At 36.1% G+C, this 20009-nt stretch overlaps 1 protein-coding gene and 1 non-coding gene across 3 annotated transcripts in view; one reads left to right on the top strand and one right to left on the bottom strand.

Annotated features, from left to right (window-relative positions):
• LUZP2 (leucine zipper protein 2) overlaps positions 1 to 20009 on the top strand; it is a 457455-nt gene that overhangs the window by 313916 nt on the left and 123530 nt on the right. For both annotated transcript variants that reach the window (XM_039216414.1, XM_039216415.1), the window contains exon 6: positions 15371 to 15433. In XM_039216414.1, coding sequence (XP_039072345.1) covers positions 15371 to 15433 — 63 coding nt within the window. The remainder of the gene's footprint in view (positions 1 to 15370; positions 15434 to 20009) is intronic.
• Positions 2647 to 2777, bottom strand: LOC120219588. The gene has a single exon (XR_005525315.1). It is a non-coding gene; the product is annotated as a small nucleolar RNA SNORA70 (small nucleolar RNA).

The raw sequence follows: 20009 nt of genomic DNA, 5'->3' as shown, positions 1-20009 counted from the left end.
ATAAGTATTGAACTCCTTTGAGAATATAAAAAAGGTCATTATTCCTGGACCATATGGTAACAGCATACATAGTTTTATGAGAAACTGCTGAACTGTCTTCCAAAATGGCTGTACCATTTTGTAATCTCCCCAGCAGTAAATGAGAATTCCTGTTGTTCCATATCCTCAAAAGCATCTGGTGTTGTCAGTGTTTGGAATTTTTGTCATTCTAGTAGGCATATGGTGGTATCTCACTGATATTTTGATTTTTAATTCCCTAATGACACATGACCTGGAGCATCAATATTGTATGTTAATACTTTTCTGTACCCACCGAAACCACTGTGGTTTACAGGAGTGCTTAGTTAATATTTAACCAGGGTTCTGGCTTTCCTGGTGAAATTTCTGACACCATTAGAGGCCAAACCTAAAATGGAGAGAGACAGCTTTGCCCTGAAATCCTTTAGCATCATTCTATGAGCAGCTGTCTCCTCCATAGTATTTAGACTGTACTCTAAACACAGATGTTTCCTCTAAGATCAAAATACTCATTCACATGCAAAAAATTCATAGTGCCATAATTTCCTTTTGGAGGAGAAAGTCTGTATCACACCAACCGTCACTGTCCTCACAGCATGCCCAGTCACTTGGAGTGCAATTGCTGTAGCAGGATTATTAAGCTTTAAATAACTAGAAAGGGATACTGGCAAAAGACTTGCTATTTAAGGTATATGAGCAGACTTTCAGATAAATCTGAGCAAACTTGTATTTAAGAAAATGGCAGCAGCAGATGCATTTGACCCTAAATAAAAAGCATGTTGTGATTTTAGCATCAAACTTTATTTAAACATTTCTATTGATCCACCTGAATTTCTTTAGGTTAATAGAAAACGCAAAACAGTTATCATCAATTGTTGTCAGCACCTTTAGCCAGGCTCAATAGTGGTTTGTGCAGATACATCCATAAGAAATAATCTAACCAGTGCTATGATTCTTAGCACAGCTCTATTTCTTCTGTTCACTAAGGCAGGTAGAATCCAGATTACTTTGTAACAAAAAGCATGATACTCTAGTGAGCTGAATGATATTAATCATACCAAGCTATTGTATAAGAACCAGCCTTTGAATCAGTGTGGATTAGGCCCAATTATGGCCATAGATACTCAGAGTAGAAATTCTATTTTATTTCTATATATGACTGTGAAAAAGACACATCTACCTAATGTTTGAAAGAAAGGAAAACTTCCCATCTTCAATATTTCCCCTGATGTATCTGTAATAAAGCACTGTGCTTTCTATCTGTAAATATCTTGTTTTTCTTCCTTATTCCAGAGGCCACAATTTAAACTTTTTTGCGGGTTGTGGGGAAGCTTAATACAGTTTTTATCCTATAGAGTGCTGGACCTCATGGGAGCATTATGCTTCTCATGCATTGTAGAATATCCCATATAAAACTATATAGTAGTTTTAGACAAAAGGCTTTCAATTAAAACCTTTCTACCAGGGCACCTGGGTGGCTCAGTCAGTTAAGCATCTGACTTCATCTCAGGTCATGATCTCATGGTTGGTGAGGTTGAGCCCTGTGTGGGGCTGTCTTCTGTTAGCACAGCCACTTCAGATCCTCTGTCAAATGTTCTCTCTCTCAAAATATGTATATCTGTACATATATATATAACAAAAAGCCTTTCTAGCCAAACATATTCTTATATCAGAAACATGACAGCTATTTTGTTTTTGTTTTTTTGCCATGTCCAAAATTGAGTCCAGCATTAAGGATTATCATGACTCAGCTATGGAGAGCTATGGATATGAAAGTAACATGTAATTAGAGAATTATCAGAATATAAATTAATGGAATCCATCCCTTATGTATTTATTTATGACATAACTACAGGTTTTGAGTCTAATATCCAGTACAAACTTTATCATCTTCATACTCTATAAAGAACATTATATAATTAAAGAAGGAAAATGGCCTTAAATCTTTAGAATTTTAAAACAACCAATAACATAATACAAAATTCAAGACATAAGTGTAAGCAAATATCAGGGTTTGATGATAACTCAAAGGATGGGATGCTTATTTGAAAATATAAGTAAGGAGAAAATATTTTAATGACGAGAATTTGAAAGATTTATCAAATTGGTTACAGAGAAGAAGATAATCTGGGCTTGCCATATAAATACTTATTGCATGGCATTATTAGTAATAATTTTTATAAATAATATCCTTAATCACATACTGTATGTAAAATATTGTTAAATGATATACAGCCATTATTTCAATGCTCACAACAAACATATGAGGTAGGTACAATCTTTATCACCATTTAAAATTTTTGCAGAATGGTTAAGTCACCTGGAAAGACCACCTAACTAGAGAATTCTGGAAGGAGTAGTTAAAACAGTTGCTCATGCCCTTAACCTCAGTGCGTCTATACGGTTTTGTTATGTCCCTCTGTAAATGCCTTTAACATGTTCGATCTAAGTCACGTAGGCCTCGATCACATTTTCCTTGTTCTTCAGCTTGTTGAGGATGGGCATGATGGCTTGGCCAATGCAGACCCTGGCTACTGTGCTCTGGGACTTTCCAAAGGCATTTTGCATACCTGTCTGAAACCTAGATTGGGAGCAGCATGAGGTCAGACATGAATGTCTATTAGAAAGGGCTATCTCTGAAGCCCCTTAGGGCAACCCATATAAGCCACAGGCTGCAGAAACTACCCAGAAGGCTGCTATTTGTAGCTGCTGGACCCTGGATCCTCACAGGGAAAAGAGCATGGTTGTTTTAACTGTAGAGACAAAAATTTTAAAAATCTATGTTCTGGATAGCCCTAAGAGATAACTGCAAGAGTATGGAAAATGTCAATTATGTGTAAAATTATTAAGAGAGAAAACAAAGGAAGAGATAAACATTTAAAAAATAGGTATTGATAGCCATTGAAATAATTTAAAATAAAAGTAAAGCTATTCTAGGGTGGAAAAAGTGATTGTATAGACAAATTATGACTTAGCATAATTTGAGGAATTAACTTAGAATTTTACACAAATAAAAGGTATGAGAGAATGTGTGTGTGTGGTTAAGAAACATGGATAAAAGATTGACAGTCTAAATATATGTGGAATAAAAGTTCTTGAAAAAGAGAGGAGAGCATGATGTAGATGCAACATTTATGTCTGAATATATATTTTATAATGAAGACAATTTTTTGGAAAATAATTTTTGAAAAAAACTTTAACATTTATTTTTGAGACAGAGAGAGACAGAGCATGAGTGGGGGAGGGGCAGAGAGAGGGAAGCACAGAATTAGAAGTGGGCTCCAGGCTCTGAGCTGTCAGCACAGAGCCTGATGTGAGGCTCAAACTCAACAGCTATGAGATCATGACCTGAGCCAAAGCCAGATGCTTAACTGACTGAGCCACCAGGTGCCCCTATAATGAAGAAAATTCTATGTATTGAGTAACATATACATTGTGACAGAATGGGAAGAGTCAAGAATGCTCCAAGATTCTTAGCATGAGCAGTCAGAAAGGTGGCATGGTTGTTAATGAGTAGGGGAAGACTGTAGGGGAAGGAGGATGGGAAAAAAAGATGGCACTAATTCTGGATACCTGAGATTTGAGATGACTACATATGATGCACCTGGTGGCAGTGGGAGTTGAGAAGAAAGGTCAACCCAGGAGATACACATTTGGTAAACCTTGCCAAAGATCATGTTTAAAACCATGATTATGAGTGGCATTACTGTGGGAGTGAGGGCAAAGAGAGGAAATGTCCAAGCATTCAGCTGTGAGTCACTCCAGAGTTACGATGTCAGAGAAGCAGAGGGATTGAAAAAAGGCCATTGAGGGAGAATTTTAAAAAGGAAGAAAAAAGAAAAGAATGATGCATTTCATAAAACAAGTGGGGAAAAATAAAACTATATTTCAAGGAGATGGAAGAATTGACTGTCAAATGCTGATGATAAAACAAGAAAACCAAGAATCAAGAACTGTCCCATGGATTTGCAGCAATGAGATCATTACACAAAGTTAGCACACATTTTTAAAAAATCTTTTTTTACATTTATTTATTTTTGAGAGACAGAGTAAGACAGAGCATGAGCGGAGAAGGGGCAGAGAGAGAAGGAGACACAGGATCCAAAATAGGCAAGCATTCAGCACAGAGCCTGACATGAGACTCGAACCCATGAACCATGAGATCATGACCTGAGCCAAGTCGGACGCTCAACTGACTGAGACACTCAGGCACCCCATCACACATTTTTTTTAAAGTGCATGTATTTCTTGTGGATATGTACATACATGGAATTATATACCAAATTCAGGCCAGGAGCATATAAGGAAAACTAGGTCTTTTCCACTGTAACAAGACATACTCATTATTAGTGGAATCAATTTTATGGTACTGTTAAAAAAAAAAAAAAAACCTTAATTCTATTAATGACCCAATCAATTCAATATATAAAACCATCAGCAGTGCTAATTTATGTAAGCTCGGAGCACAAAAACAAATGATAAACCTATTTTTCCTGCCATGCCTGGTGGGTATTTTCCAGCAATCTTGGGAGGAAGAAAGAAACTCCAAATATTAAATAAATACTCTTCCTTTGAAATTTATAAGTTAAACTTTATTGTCTGCCTTGAACAAGCCCATCAGATCCTCCCTAGTACTATATTGGAAAGGAATTGGTGACAGAGTCAATATTTGGCAATTAAATCATCAATAGTAAACTAGGTCTAAATTTATTCTTTTTAAAAAATGTTTATTTATTTTGAGAGAGAGAGAGAGCACGCAGGGGAGGGACAGAGAGAGAGGGAGAGAGAGAACCCCAAGCAGGCTGCACACTGTCAGCACATAGCCCGAGGTGGGGCTCTATTCCATGACTACAAGATCATGACTTGAGCCTAAATCAAGAGCCGCTCAATTGATTAAGCTGTTCAGGCACCCTGGTCCAAGTTTATTCGTATAAGCAATCATTGATGACCTTCAGTCATCAGGAATGCAATGGTGACTGACTAGCAAAGAGGGAACAAAACAATATTTTTAAATTTTTTTAATGTTTATTTTTGAGAGAGAGACAGAGGTGAGCAGGAAAGGGGCAGACAGAGAGGGAGACACAGAATCTGAAGAGCTTTCAGCACAAAGCCTGATGTGGGGCTCAAGCTCACAAACTGTGAGATCATGACCTGAGCTGAAGTCAGATGCTTAACCAACTTAGCTACCCGGGCACCCCAAAACAATTCTTAAAGTTAATGGCATTAGCTTAAAATGGCACCTTGACATAATAGCCTTGATATGTCTGATGCAGTTGTACCAGTTTTATTTCAATGTGAAAAAAATGTTTGAACATTTTTTTTTTTTTTTATCCTGGAACTGAGGAAGTTTTGGTAAAACTTTGGGGAAAAAGGCAAAACAATAATTCAGTTCTCCCACAAAGTTAAAATAAAAAGGGAGATCTCCTTTCAATTACTGTAGTTACTCAACTGTGTTCCTAGGATGGGATGACTCTACTGGATTAGGAACTCCCAGGAGAATTGCAAAGGGCGGGTGGTAGGTGTTTGCATCTTAACTGGGCAGATCTGAGAATATCCTCAGAAGTAATTACAAGTGAATTAACTGATCTTTCCTGATGATTTCACAACAAATTTACTTTGCCTTACTGCTCTAGGGGTAAAGTCATTTTATAAATCATGCTTTATTGTATTGCCTGTTAGGGTTAGATTGACTGGTAAAAGTACACGTATCTGGAATTAAAAATTCAGAGACCAATTCCACATTTATGTACATTTTGGTTGTTGTCTATTACTTGGTACAAATGCAGGACTTATTTATTTGTCTTCGCCTGCCCTCCCTCCCTCCTTCCCTCCCTCCCCCCCTCCCCCCTCCCTCCCTCCCTCCCTCCCTCCTTCCTTCCTTCCTTCCTTCCTTCCTTCCTTCCTTCCTTCCTTCCTTCCCTAGTGAAAACTACATAGCATGATGGAGAAGAACATGAGTTATAGCAGTTGTTAGACCTGACTAATCCCAGCTTTGCCACTTAGTAGCTACCTGAATGTAGGCAGGTTAAAAACATCATTAAGTCCCAGGTTTGTCATTTCTATAATGGAGATAATTATGAATTTTTGTCTGTGGGGTTGCTGTGATGATTCAATGAAATAACTTATATAAAGCATTTTTTATAATAGCTGGCACAAAATAAATTAACAAATGATAGTTTAAACACACACATACTCAGTACCCAGTTATTTTCCCAGAGTTATTGAGGTATAATTGATATATAACATTGTTTAAGGTATACATGATGTTGACTTAATACATTTATACATTGCAATGTAGTTGCTATCATAGCTTTAGCTAATACCTCCAATGTATCACATAATTACCATTTCTTGTTTATGGTTGGAACATTTAAGATCTACTCTCTTAGCAACTTTCGAGCATGTAATGCCATATTCCTAACTATAGTCACAACATTGTGCATTAGATCCCCAGAACTTATTTATCTTCTAACTGGAAATTTGTACCCTTTAGCCAATATCTCCCCATTTCCCCCATCCCTCAGGCCCTGGTAACCACCATTTTTTTCTCTGATTCTACAGGGTTAGCTTTTTTAGTTTCCACATATAAAAGATATTATACAGTATTTGTCTTTCTCTGACTTATCTCATTTAGCATAATGCCTTCAGTGTCCATCTATGTTATTGCAAATGGTAGTATTTCCTTCTTTGTCCTGAGTGAGTAATATGTGTGTGTGTGTTTGTGTGTGTGTGTGTGTGTGACATCTTCATTCATTCATTGACAGACACTTAGGTCATTTCTATGTCTTGGATATTGCGAATATTGGTGCAATAAACATGAGAGTGCAGACATCTTTTCAATATACTGTTTTTATTTCCTTTTGATATATACTCAGAAGTAGAATTGCTGGATTATACCATAATTCTATTTTCAATATCTTAAGAAAGCTCCATACTATGTCCCATAGTGGTTGCACAAATTTACATTCCCCCTGACAGTGCACAAGAGTTTAGTTTTCTCCATATCCTTCCCAACATTTGTTTTTTCTTCTTGTCTTTCTGATGATAACCATTCTAACAGAAGTGAGGTGATAGATATCTCATTGTGGTTTTGCTTTGTACTTCTGATAACTAGTTATGTCAAAAACCTTTTCATGTACCTGTTAGCCATTTGTTTGTCTTTGGAAAAACTTCTATTCATTTCCTCTGCCCATGTTTTAGTCAGATTTTGTGGTTGTTCTTAAGTTGTATGATTTTTTTTCCTCCCCACAGAATACTGCCTAAAATATAACTGCTAATAAAACCTAATGGAGGGGTGCCAGGGTGGCTTAGTCGACCGAGTGTCTTACTTCAGCTCAGGGCATGGTCTCACGGTTCATGGGTTTGAGCCCCACATCGAGCTCTTTGTTGTCGCGCAGAGCCCACTTTGGATCCTCTGTCCTCCTGTCTCTCTTCCCTTCCCCCTCTCAAGCTCTCTCTCTCCAAAATAAATATATTTTTAAAAAAGCTAATGTAGGCAGACTTTAGATGTTACTGAATTTGAAATCCAAAATCAACTTTTCCTATTTTATATTTCTAAAAAGTAAATCTGCTCATGTGATTTCCGTGCTACACATTCAATACCATGGCTTCAGTGGCATATGGAGCCCCATGTGGCTGACCCAGTGCACCTCTTTAGTCTCACCTTTCTACTCTTTCACCAGTACTGTATGCCTGATGCCACCAAGCATCTGTAGTCCCTTCCCTCTCTCCTGCCTCTTCCTGTTATTTAGCTGAGTCCTTTACACAGCTCAAGACAGCTCAGTGTCGCTCCCTGAGGAGCTGCCTCTCCAGAGCCTTTGAGTGCTACCGTCAGCCTCCTTCATGGATTGCAAACTCTTTGAACAGAGGGGTTGTTTTAACCCCATTCCTAGTACATAAAAGGTTTTTATAAATGTTGACAAGAATATTAATGCTTTTTTCATAAGGTTATTTCTGGAACGAATGACATTTCATATATTAGCCACATTTTTTTCACCCATCAGAATGAGAACTCTCTGATAAGGGAAGGGAGTTATTAATGACAGCAGAAAAAAACTTCCATTTGCAAGGGAATTGTCTATTTTAAGAGAAAAGCAAGTCAGACATAGGAAGAAATACCATTGAATACATTGACTTCCAAGTAAACTGTTGGGTTTTTGTTTTTGTGTTTGTTTTTGTTTTTGTTTTGAGAGAGAGAGCAAGCAGGAGAGTGGCAGAAGGAGAGGGAAAGACAGAATCTTAAACTGGCTCCACACTCAGTGCAAAGCCCAATGCAGGGCTTGATCTCACACCTGTGAGATCATGACCTGAGCCTAAATCAAAAGTTGGATGCTTAATCCACTGAGACACCCAGGAATCCCCAGAATCAGCTTTCATTTATCCATAAATTAGAGCTCAACAGGTAGAAACTTATCTACCATCTTCTGTCTGCCATCTTCTGTCATCTGTGTGTGTATATATAAAGATATATAAGATATATATATAAAATATAAATAAAAAAAATATATAAGATATATATAAAATATATATAAGATATATTTATATATTTATATTTATTTATTTATATATTTATTTATTTATATATTTGTATTTATTTCTGGTGTTGAACCCCTGAAACTTCTGGAGTGCTGTCATAATCATCAAGAAAGATTTTCTTCTTTATTTTTACAAATAAATATATATTTATTTATATATTTATTTATTTATATATTTATATTTATTTATTTATATATTTATTTATTTATATATTTGTATTTATTTCTGGTGTTGAACCCCTGAAACTTCTGGAGTGCTGTCATAATCATCAAGAAAGATTTTCTTCTTTATTTTTACAAATAAATATATATTTATTTATATATTTATTTATTTATATATTTATATTTATTTCTGGTGTTGAAGCCCTGAAACTTCTGGAGTGCTGTCATAATCATCAAGAAAGATTTTCTTCTTTATTTTTACAAGATGAAGTGAGTTTTGTTGAAGTAATATGAGCCAATATTTGTTGAATGCTATGTGACAGTCACTGTTGTGTTTTTGCTTATATCATCTCATTTAATACAACTGCCCCATTAAGTTTATGATGATAGTTGTCTCGTATGGATGAGAAAATAGGCATTGTCAGTAGTTATAAGATGCATCTAGAATTATATATCTTATAAAAGAGTGGAATTTAGGTCAATTGGTTCTGTCTCAAGAACCCAGCAGCTGTGCTATATTATATTCATACTATTTGAAAAGTGATCTTGTAGGTATGAAATGAGGGTAAGAAGCACACAGAATATCTAATTAATTAAGTTACTCTGTAACTTGGAATGTCATGAAGTTATCTCTTACTTGACATCAGGAAAAGTTGTCAGCTTATATTCCTTATGTCCCCTCTTAGTAGTAGGACAATACTTCTGAAGAAGCAAGAGATCTTAAGAGATTAACTAGAAATTTTCCATTTTTTCGCATATGTTGACACTTATATCTAGGGGTTAAATGATTTATACTGGATATTAGAGCTAATTTGGTGCTACGCTAAGAATGAAACTCTCATGAAGCACTCTTAAATTTTCTAACAAATTAGAACCAGTATCAATATCACATCCTCTTCCTGAGTTAACCTCAATGAGGAAATCTATTAGCACTTGTAAAACTTTCGTTACACCTGCAACCAATTTAGAATTTAAGTTGGCAAGGCCAACACTCAACTGGGATATCTGCCATTGCTTGGATGGTAGCAAAATTGTCTGCTGGTTTATTTAAACATTTGTAGAATGATCCTGTTATTCACATCTACTCAGTTTTAAAGCTTTCTGTAAAAATGTAAATCTTTATTTTTAATTTAATTTCTAAGTGTATTTATTTATTTTGAGAGAGAAAGAGAGATGAAGGAGGGGCAGAGAATGAGGGAGGGGAGACCGAGAATACCAAGCAGGTTCCCCACCATCAGTGGAGAGCCCTATGCAGGGCTTGAACTCAAAAACTGAAAGTTCACAACCTGAGCCTAAACCAAGAGTTGGAGGCTTACCTCACGGAGCCACATAGACACCCTGAAAAATATAAATCTTTATTAGAGTAGCAATTCATTAATATATATATTAAATCATATCATTATGTTTAAACTGGATGATTCAGAAAAAAATATTAATCATAACATTTAGTTTCAACTGTCTTTCTTGCTACCTACATTATATTGTCACATATTTCTAAATAGAATAGTTTTAAGTCTTTTTGACAAAAGATATTTCAGTTGTCTTAAGACCTGCATTTACATTATGATATAATAGGCCTTGGGCCTTTTTCGCCATTGTCACCTTGAAACTATTTCATAGACAATTTTATCTCTCTCCTTTTCGAAATTATACGTTTGTCTTCTATGTGGCTTAGAACAAATAAAAAAGCCAAATACACATTTCTTATTTCCCCTAGTTTCTCTACAGTTAAGCTTTTCCAAATGGGAGAAAAAACTGTCCCTGTATTGACCTCTTCACCTCTTATTCTGAAGTAAGAATTTTGGAATAACAATCTTTAAATTTTAAGGAATATCAATTGTAAAATGACTTAACAACTTTCTTGAGATGGGTGAGCTATAAGTACTAAAGGAAAAGTGCACCGTGTTGTAGACTGCATTCTGATTTCAAAAATAGTAAGAGCTAAAAAGAGCAGAAGGGCTGGTGCTAGAAGCATGTAATTGAAACACCAAGGAGTATCCTAGCTTCACAAGTATGAGATAGGGAAGAAGGGCCAACACTATCACCAAGATTCAGTAGTTCTCTCTCCATACTCAGGTGTTCTTTTTCCAATTTTAGGTCTAATCTCAGAAGGCTGGTGTGTTCTAACTTAGTGATGACCCTCAGCACCTTTTTCCTTCATAATTCTTGAAAATAAAATATATTAGTGTCTCATCAGCAGTGATTACGTTATATTACCAAATCTGTACCAAGACAGTTTAGCTGGGCTTGAGTTTGATCCTTTTCCTTGATAGAGTGGTAGAGTTAGGGTCACGCCAGCCACATGGAATTAGCACGGAAAAAAAATATTTCTAATAAGAAAAATCAGATTATGGTTATTAGAATAAGGGATAACAGAAGTGTGACAAGCAGAAAGAACAGATAGTTAAACATATGATGACTCTTGTAATCTACTTTTCTTCATATTCCCTCAAGTTAGGCATAAACATAATTGGATCCTCACGTCCTGGGTCTAATTATATGTGTACCTTGTTTTAGATCTTATAAAAGCATCATTAGGTTTGATAAGGATCAGATCCATTATTTAAAGGGTAGATTAAACAACACAAGGCTGCTTACAAAACAGTAAAAAACTGTGTTCTTAATGCCTAAATGGTATCAAGACATGATTCCTTCTGGAGTTAAAGAAGTATGATCCCTAATCACAAGTGGAAACTGAACTGCCTGGGAGTCAGTATTCCTTCTTCAGTGCTTTGTGCCATCCATGTTTCTGAAGAGTGTGCCATCTGAGAACAATTTTAGTATGGACATTGACAAGCCTCCCTTGTGTCCTGTAATTGTCCCCTTTGTGAGTGATTATAATTATTATCCCTAGTTCTGAGTATATTTCAAATAGTGAAATACTCTAATTCCTAAGCTTTGGAAATGACATTGAGCTTAATGGAAGCATATTACTTTATACGCTTTACACAATTGCCCAGGATTATCAACTGTCAGCACAGACAGTGGACGCATAATGTAATCACTGCTCATTTTGGGGTGGCCCCAGGGGTATCTGTGTTCAAGAGCGGCAGCCTTCCCTGTATAGTTTCAGGTGCATTGTCCAGGACCAACATAAGCATTCCCAGTGAGATAACATTCTATTCATTGCTTTATCATCTTTGAATTGAACAGAATGAAAAAGGAAGGAAGGAGGAAAGAGATAAGGAAAGAAAGAAAAAAGGAAAAACGGTTTAAGTGAAGGTGCAAACTTGAAATAGTATAGACCACTGAATTTTAAATATATTATTAACTTCATTATCCTTTCTAATGAAGTTACTCAGATATGGATGATGTGTGTCGGTACATAAATCTTCACATCCAACACACTTCACCTATTTTGTGTCAATTTTACTTATCTAATTTAATATCTATTTTACTATTACTTTTTAATCCAAAAAAACTTATTTTTATCATCCACCCCCTGAGTTATTACACAGGAGCATGTGGGGTGTGTGTGGATGGGGGACATTGACACCGTGGGCTTCCTGAGTTGTCACAGGCTAAGTGCCATGCTCACAGTGACTGCAATGTCATCTACTAGATTGGAGAGATGAATGATATTGGAGAAATTTATCATTTTATCTGGAAGAGTTTGCAGGGAGGTCCTGCTGCCATGTCATAGACCAAGCCGTATCTTTCACCTCCAATCTATCTAAAATAGTTGTGGGTATCCACATGGGTATCCCCAATGGTGCTGTCCTGAAAAGAAAGCTAATATTTCCCAGATGTCACTAACAGTGAAGAGCTTAAAGGAAAGGTGATGTTGTTTATGGAAGTCAGGTGGGCCCTGTGGAAGACAAATCATGAGCAGATTTGGGGGGAAAAAAGAGCTCTCTCCTTCAAACCAAAGTTCAATAAAAGAACAGATTTCCTCTTTCTAGACACTGGCTTTTTTTTTTTTTTTTCCTCCCACTTGTAAAACTGGCACTGGCAGGTCCAAGATCTGGGGGGAAATACATTTTCTTACAGTGGCTGATCTGGGAGACGGGTTGAAGGGCAATTCTGTGCTTCCGACTATCAGGGCAGAATTGCAGTCCTCCTACACAGCAGGTTCCTGAGGATGGACTAGGTATCTGCCACACTGGAGGAGACCTGGGAAGGACTCACTTCCCATTCGGGTGAGGCTTAGGACCACATGTCCAGGGGAGTAGATGTGAGAGTAGTCAGGATCTGGGAAGCTGGAACTGTCTAGGGAGGGGAAATGCCTTAGCTTGCCAGACTGAATGGAAGGGGTCACTGCCATGGACACTGGATACTGATCCACAGCCACGGGACCAAACCCATTCAAGCTGCAGTTAGTACAGAAGATGCAAAAGGTACTCCTTGTGGTTTGGTCCACTGAGAAGAGAAACATCACTGATGACGCATTGCTGTCATTCCTCAGGATCACATCTTTACTCTGGCTCAAGGGGCTCATTCCCTGCGGCCTCTTGACATGGCTAAGAGCTCTGGAAGTGCTCATCCTCCATGCTGCTGATGTCCCCTTGAAAATCGATGAAAAAAGCACACCAGAAATTCCACTTAATCTTCGTAGGTCTCTGCACATCCACAGCAGCCTTCTCTATTACCCCTGCTGTGAGTGACACAGGGGACAGCTTACTTCCTGACCATCACCTGAGACCACTCTGGCTGGGCAGTGGTGTGCTGTGATGGCCAGAGCTGCCTGGCCCGCTTTCAAGCAACTCAGTCTTAATTTTATTTTTTTAGATAATTTAACTTTTTATTTTGAAATAAATTTTGACATAGAAAAAGGGTATGCTGCATTAGTACAGAATGTTCTTGTGCATCTCTACCCATAACCTCTAATACAGCATCATATAGCATGCTAATACAAGTATTGAACCAGAAAATTAACATTAATACAATACTATTCAACAAACTGTGGACCTTATTTAAATTTCATGTCTTTTCCACTAAAACTGTATAGCCATAAAAATGATGAAAAATCTAAGTGAATATGAAATCTTTAGAGATAGTGAAGACATTTTATCTACAAAGATAATGCAGGAAATCAAAAATGGAAAAACAGACCATTGTATGACAAAAAATTAAGATTGCATTTGTCAAAAGTATCATAACTGTGCACAAACAGAAGGAAAACTAGGGTATTTTTTTAACCTACAATATGAGTAACATTGTGGAGTTAAAACATCAGTATGTATCCCCTCATTATAGTTTACAAGCTTTTTAATAGAGGAATAATATATATTAAAGCCTTTTAAAAAGAATTGATTGTTGTATGATGAATACAAGTATTTACAAAACAAAACTTACTTGAGTGAAACAGGTAACTCCTCATTTGTGTAAACCATTTCATAGTATTGAAATTCTAGGAAATGACCTTTTTGGAAATGAGCTTTTTAGAATTTTAACTCTTTGCTACCAAAAATTAGACAAAGGGTTCATTCAAACCGAGGCAGCTGTATCCCCTCTCTGCATGACTGGAAAATAAAATAGGAAACAATGTTCAAAATAAGGTGGGAATTATCAGTGAAGAACTCCCAAATTTGATGTATTCATTCATTCTGTTATTCATTCATTTTGCATAAATTTTGTTCAGTTTGCTCACGGTGCTCATCAGATCGACTTTCTTTAAAGTCATTATGCATGAGAGGTACTTACCACCACATGGTTTGCTCCTGCAGAGTCAATATAAAATCTGAATCCTGAGGGTTTCACCCCAAGATTTCTGTTCTCCTTTACCCTGTCTAAAAGTACCTCATTTTCCAGAACAAAGACAGAAAAGCCTGAGCATAATGAGGCAGATATAATTGAATAGCTGTAAGAGTTTAGATTCAGATGGCTAAGAACACATGGATTCTATGTCAGAAGTAACAACCATGCATCTATGAGTCAAGGTCAATTATGGTAAGTTAAAAGGGTTATCATATCTGGGCATACTTCAAGCCCAGCAGAGAGAGTACACTTATAAGCCTTAGAAAAAGAAATTACTTCTAAGCATCAAGAAGCCCTCTAAATATAATGCACAGTTCTCCAGGATAAAAGAGGATTCAAAAACTATAGTCTTAAAAGGGACTATAGACCCTGATGAGACTGTGACTAGATTATACTAGGGTCCAGCATCCAGATGACAGTAGGAAAATAAATATTTGCTGTTTAGGGGCACTTGAGTGGCTCAGTCAGTTAAGCGGCCAACTCTTCGATTTTGGCTCAGGTTGTGATCTCATGGTTTGTTAGTTAGAGCCTTGTGTCTGGCTCTATGCTGACCACTGACCGTGCAGAGCCTACTGGGGATTCTTACTCTCCTCTCCTCTTCCCCCTTTTCTCTGTCTCTTCTCTACCTCTCAAAATAAATAAATGTTAAAAAAAAAATACTTGCTGTTTAGCATTGTGCTTTCAGAAACTAGCATCTATTGTAGATTTGAAACTGAAATTATTTTATAACATACCATACCTAGATTTAATAAAACTGCATTAAATGTAAGGCCAGATAAATTTCTACCTTTTTAAATGTGCATGTTGATACTAATTCATCAACATTTTAATTGAATCAAAGAAACATTCTTTTACATTACATATTATACTCAGTTTGTACAAATATATTACATCTTATATATTTAGGAATTGTTCATGTTTTATAATTTCTCAGCCATGAACTATGTTTCTTTCACCAGAATAAAAGCTTGAAGAACAAACTCCTGTCGGGAAGCAAGCTGTGTGGCATCCATGCAGAAGAGGTGAGTAAATTTTCTCTTCCAGTTTCAATGGAATAGAAAGTGCCAGAATATTAGTGTCAGGTTTTTCTTTTAAAATCCAGATATCTGGAGATTCTACTTTCACTAACAAAAATGAAAACATTGGAACAGGAAAATTAAAACAGATTTTAACCTTTAGGTATTTTTGGATGTTTTGATATTACATGACCAAAAAAAAAAAAGAAAGAAGAAAATAAAAAAAAAATTAAGCTAGTTAGCCATTACTTCCAAAAATGATTTTATGGATTCCTTCCTTCCTTAACTGGACTATCAGGATTTCCTTATTAGCAAATATCTGAAGATCCATGAAATTTTCATTTTTTTTACCATCTATGTGATGTCTGCAAAGTTTTGCAATAACAGTTAAGTGTCAGAAGAATGATTTGGGGGTTGATCATAAACCCTAAAGGACAAATACATTCCTCAGTTCTGCTTGCTAGGCAGAAAATTTGTCTCATGCATTTCTTAGGGTGGGGTGTGGAAAGTCATTCTGGTTAATCCTGATTTAACTAAAATAAAGTTCCTATATTCCTGATCTCTCAATTCCATCTGTGGTATAATCCCCTATTTAATGTAGTTGAACCACTTTCCCATAGTAGTTAGAAGTAAGGCACAGAGCTGGTGAAATACCTCTAACATCTCCTAATGGTGGACTCATATTTTTTGTTCTGATGAATGTTTCCTGTTGTTATCACCTTAAAGCAGGAGGGATAGGGAAGATTACCTGGTGACTCATGAGCATTGCTTTTTAAGACTCTTAACTAGGAAGTAGTGATACGTGTTTCATTGTGCCCTATTTGCCAGACCTAGGTCACATGCCTAGCCAAACTGCATGGAGTCTGGACAGTGTCATTAGGTTGGTAGTCATGTGCCTATCAAAAAGTTGGGATTTTTTTTTTTTTTTTGGTAAACAAGGTGGGAATACTTCCTGATGGACATGTAAAATTCATTACTCTAAACAGTTAAGTTAGATTCTAACATGAACTATAAGAACCTGTTTATAATGTCTCTCCAATAATATTGTGCATGAAATAAGTAGCAATTTTCAATACATGGAAATAAAAGGTTGATGCTCTATAAATGAATAATCAAACTGAATGGCTTATAGATATAAGCCAGTATAGTGTTTCTTTCATTATACTTTTCTATTGAAAAGTATACTGTTTAATTTGCTACATTTCTAGAAATATTGCATGTGTAAGGTGCAGTTTCTGGTTATTATTTACAAGAAGGTAAGCAAGTGGAACCAATTTTTGAGTAAGACTATGTGGATTGGAGCTATATTCTGGGAGAGTTGCCATGTTCCCAAAGGGCCCCCAAAACTCATGAAAGAGAGATGGCTGTTAGGAGAAGTTGCCTATACTGTTTAGAAACAAACAAAAAGAAAGAAAGAAAGAAAGAAAGAAAGAAAGAAAGAAAGAAAGAAAGAAAGAAAGAAAGAAAGAAAGAAAGAAAGAAAGAAAGAAAGAAAACAATAAACAAGCAGCAACAACAATCTGGGTCTACCTGTATTTTTTATTTTTACTTATTTATTTTTTTAGTGTCTTATACCTATATTGAAATAAGCTTTCTTTTTTTATAGTTTATTGCCAAGTGGGTTTCCATAGAACACCCAGTGCCCATCCCAGCAAGTGCCCTCCTCCATGCCCATCACCCATTTTCCCCTTTCCCCCACCTCCATCAACCCTCAGTTTGTTCTCAGTATTTGAAGAGTCTCTTATGGCTTGCCTCCCTCCCTCTCCCCAACTATTTTTTCCCCTTCTCCTCCTCTATGGTCCTCTGTTAAGTTTCTCCTGTTCCACATGCCAGTGAAAACATATCTACCTGTATTTTTTAGCCCCTTAGTTTAAGAATGAGTCATTTTAAAAATTCATCTCAATTCCTTAAGAGGATATATTATATCTACATTTTAATTTATGAATTCCTAGATTCTTCATACATTAGTATTGTATAGTGTTGAGATAAATTTATTCATTTCACCTATTTTAATTTATTTATGGAAAATAATTTAGAGTTTAAAATTCTGGGCAAAGAGGGAGGCATGTATATATTTTTTTCTGTCACAAGAACACCTTCAAAGTGTATGATAACAGATGTAATTATTTGTATTACCACTACCAAAACAAAATAGTAATGTCCTCTATCAGTTTAGAAGCTAAAAAGGAGCTTGCCTTCTAAATCAGTGACTCTAAACTTTTTATAGATAAATAAATATCCAGATCCCATTGATACCTAATGGCTTGCCAGTGTTTTAATTTGCCAAGGCAGAATATTGAAAACAGTGGAGTCTACGACAGATACCACTGCCGTCATCTTCACTATTATTTCATGAAACAAGTACTTTACGGACCTGAATTGTAAAAAAGAAAAAACCTCAGAGACTAGCTAAAATGTTCTATCATGGCTACCATCTTTGTCTTTACCTTCTCCATCTTTTTATTTTACTTACACTCATTATCACAAACTTAAGTTTACTGTGGACTTGTGAACACTTCATGACTCACAGGCATCACCATGTAAAATTACATTTAAAATCAGTAGTATAGTTTTGGGATGTGTGGGTGGCTCAGTTGCTTAAGCGTCCAACTTTGACTCAGGTCATGATCTCACAGTTCTGGGGTTTGAGCGCCGTGTTAGGCTCTGGACTGACAGAGCCTGGAGCCTGTTTCGGATTCTGTCTCCTTCTCTCTCTCTGCCCCTTCCCCATTCATATTCTGTCTCTCTCTGTCTCTGTCTCTCTCTCACTGTCTCTCAAAAATAATAAACATTAAAGAAATAAAATTGTTATTATAGTTTTAAAAAATTGCTAATATTCCCAAATATGGTAACACCTTAATGGTTTGAAGATTTTTCCCTCTGACAATTTTAACTTTTCAAAAGGAAAATACAGTGTCAATGGAGTTTTAGATCAATGTGGATTATAAAATGCATACACCCAAAATGTACTTATTCTTACTTTGTATACCCTCATCAGATCTTTTGATAGGTTTTGCTTTTTAACTCACTGAACGTTAGAAGATGGCAGGAATATACAATGCAGAGAAGTGATGAGTGACAGTGACGAAAATTTCTAAAACAGATATTTCTAAATAACCTTAACGAAGTTCAAGAAATCTAGCTGTTCTTGCTCAGTGCAGAACAAAGATGTGTAGGTTTTTACTATAGTTCCTGAATGCATCACTGCATAACACAGAAAATGATGTTTTAATAATTAATTCAAGTTATGAATAAAAGTTGAAATTATATTCTATGCATTCATTATAAATATGCATTAAAATGAACACCCAAAATGGTCAAAATTAGTCCTCTCTAACTTTAAAAATAGAGCATTAATTTTTTGGAAGAGTAGGAGTGAAAATGGGCAAACCATGCATACCACGGGTAGTGGTCATCTCTCATTCCCCATTGGTATTGGTCAACATTAGTTTGTACAAATAAAGTTGTTGACCTAAGAGACTGTCCTGGCTGTAAATGATCCTTGGGCATCAGATTGGAACAGCAGGAGATAATGTCAGCCAACTGTGCATTAGAAGTTGGAGAAGATCACAGAAATGATTTTTTACAGAAATCAGTAGCACAAAATTAAGAGTAGCTGTGAACACACCAGCAAATGACGTTAATGTAATGAAATGAAGTTAATGTAACGAGAGAGATGAGGTGTCTGAAATGCCATTATTCAGGGTTACTTAGGGAATTTTGTGCCAGGAGAACAGAGTTATAATAAATGTAGAATCCTGAAGTAGAAATATAAATTCAGGGAATTGAGGGCTTCAAGTAGTTTTTATTCTTAAACCATACACCTAAAACAGTGGCTCTTTATCTTCTTATGCATTTGCTTTTGCATTTCACTTTCACTATCAAGTCATATTAAGTGAAAGGGGATGCCTTTTTTATGGAAATGGAAAAGTAGTGCCTAGTTTGTAAGAAAACATAAATCTTTACTTCTTATGGGTATAGAGTTTAACTACATAGTTCCCTTCCTTCTTCCATTCCCCTGTCCCTCCCTCCCTCCCTCCTCCTCTCTGTCTCAAATCACCACTCTCTCCACTTCATTTTTCCTCTCTCCCTTTTCCCTTGTCTTTTCTTCCTTTTCTTTATCTCTTCTCATTTTATTTTATTTTTGTTCTTTCTTATCAACTTCCTGATTCAATAGATCACGAAATGCAGTTGGCTCATGATAGAGATATCTATGAAAACTGTTTCTAACATACTGCAGTGGTGTACCACAGATAGCACTTTTAAGATTCTACTCTAATTGATGGTGCTTCAAGCATTACATAATAATTTAGGAATTATAACACCTTCATAACATTTGCTGTTATGAGTCTCCCATTTGGCAAACTCTACTATCTCACATCATTAGACATGTTCTGAATATAGTAGGAAACTGAATAGTATAGCTGCAGTCTATTCAGTGAAAGGCTCATATACATTCACTGTAGCCTTGAAAATTATAATATTTCAAAAATATGAGTGGGCTTTATCTGTTCAAGAAGACCTTCATAAAAAGGAATTTAAAGAGGATCTTGTGTTTAGTATGTCCTATGGCCAGCCCCTT

This window comes from Hyaena hyaena, unplaced genomic scaffold (assembly GCF_003009895.1).
Source record: "Hyaena hyaena isolate Hyena2069 unplaced genomic scaffold, ASM300989v1 scaffold_630, whole genome shotgun sequence".
Lineage (NCBI taxonomy): Eukaryota > Metazoa > Chordata > Mammalia > Carnivora > Hyaenidae > Hyaena > Hyaena hyaena.
Note: the sequence above shows the minus strand (reverse complement) of the source record. Positions and strands in the feature narration are given on the sequence as shown.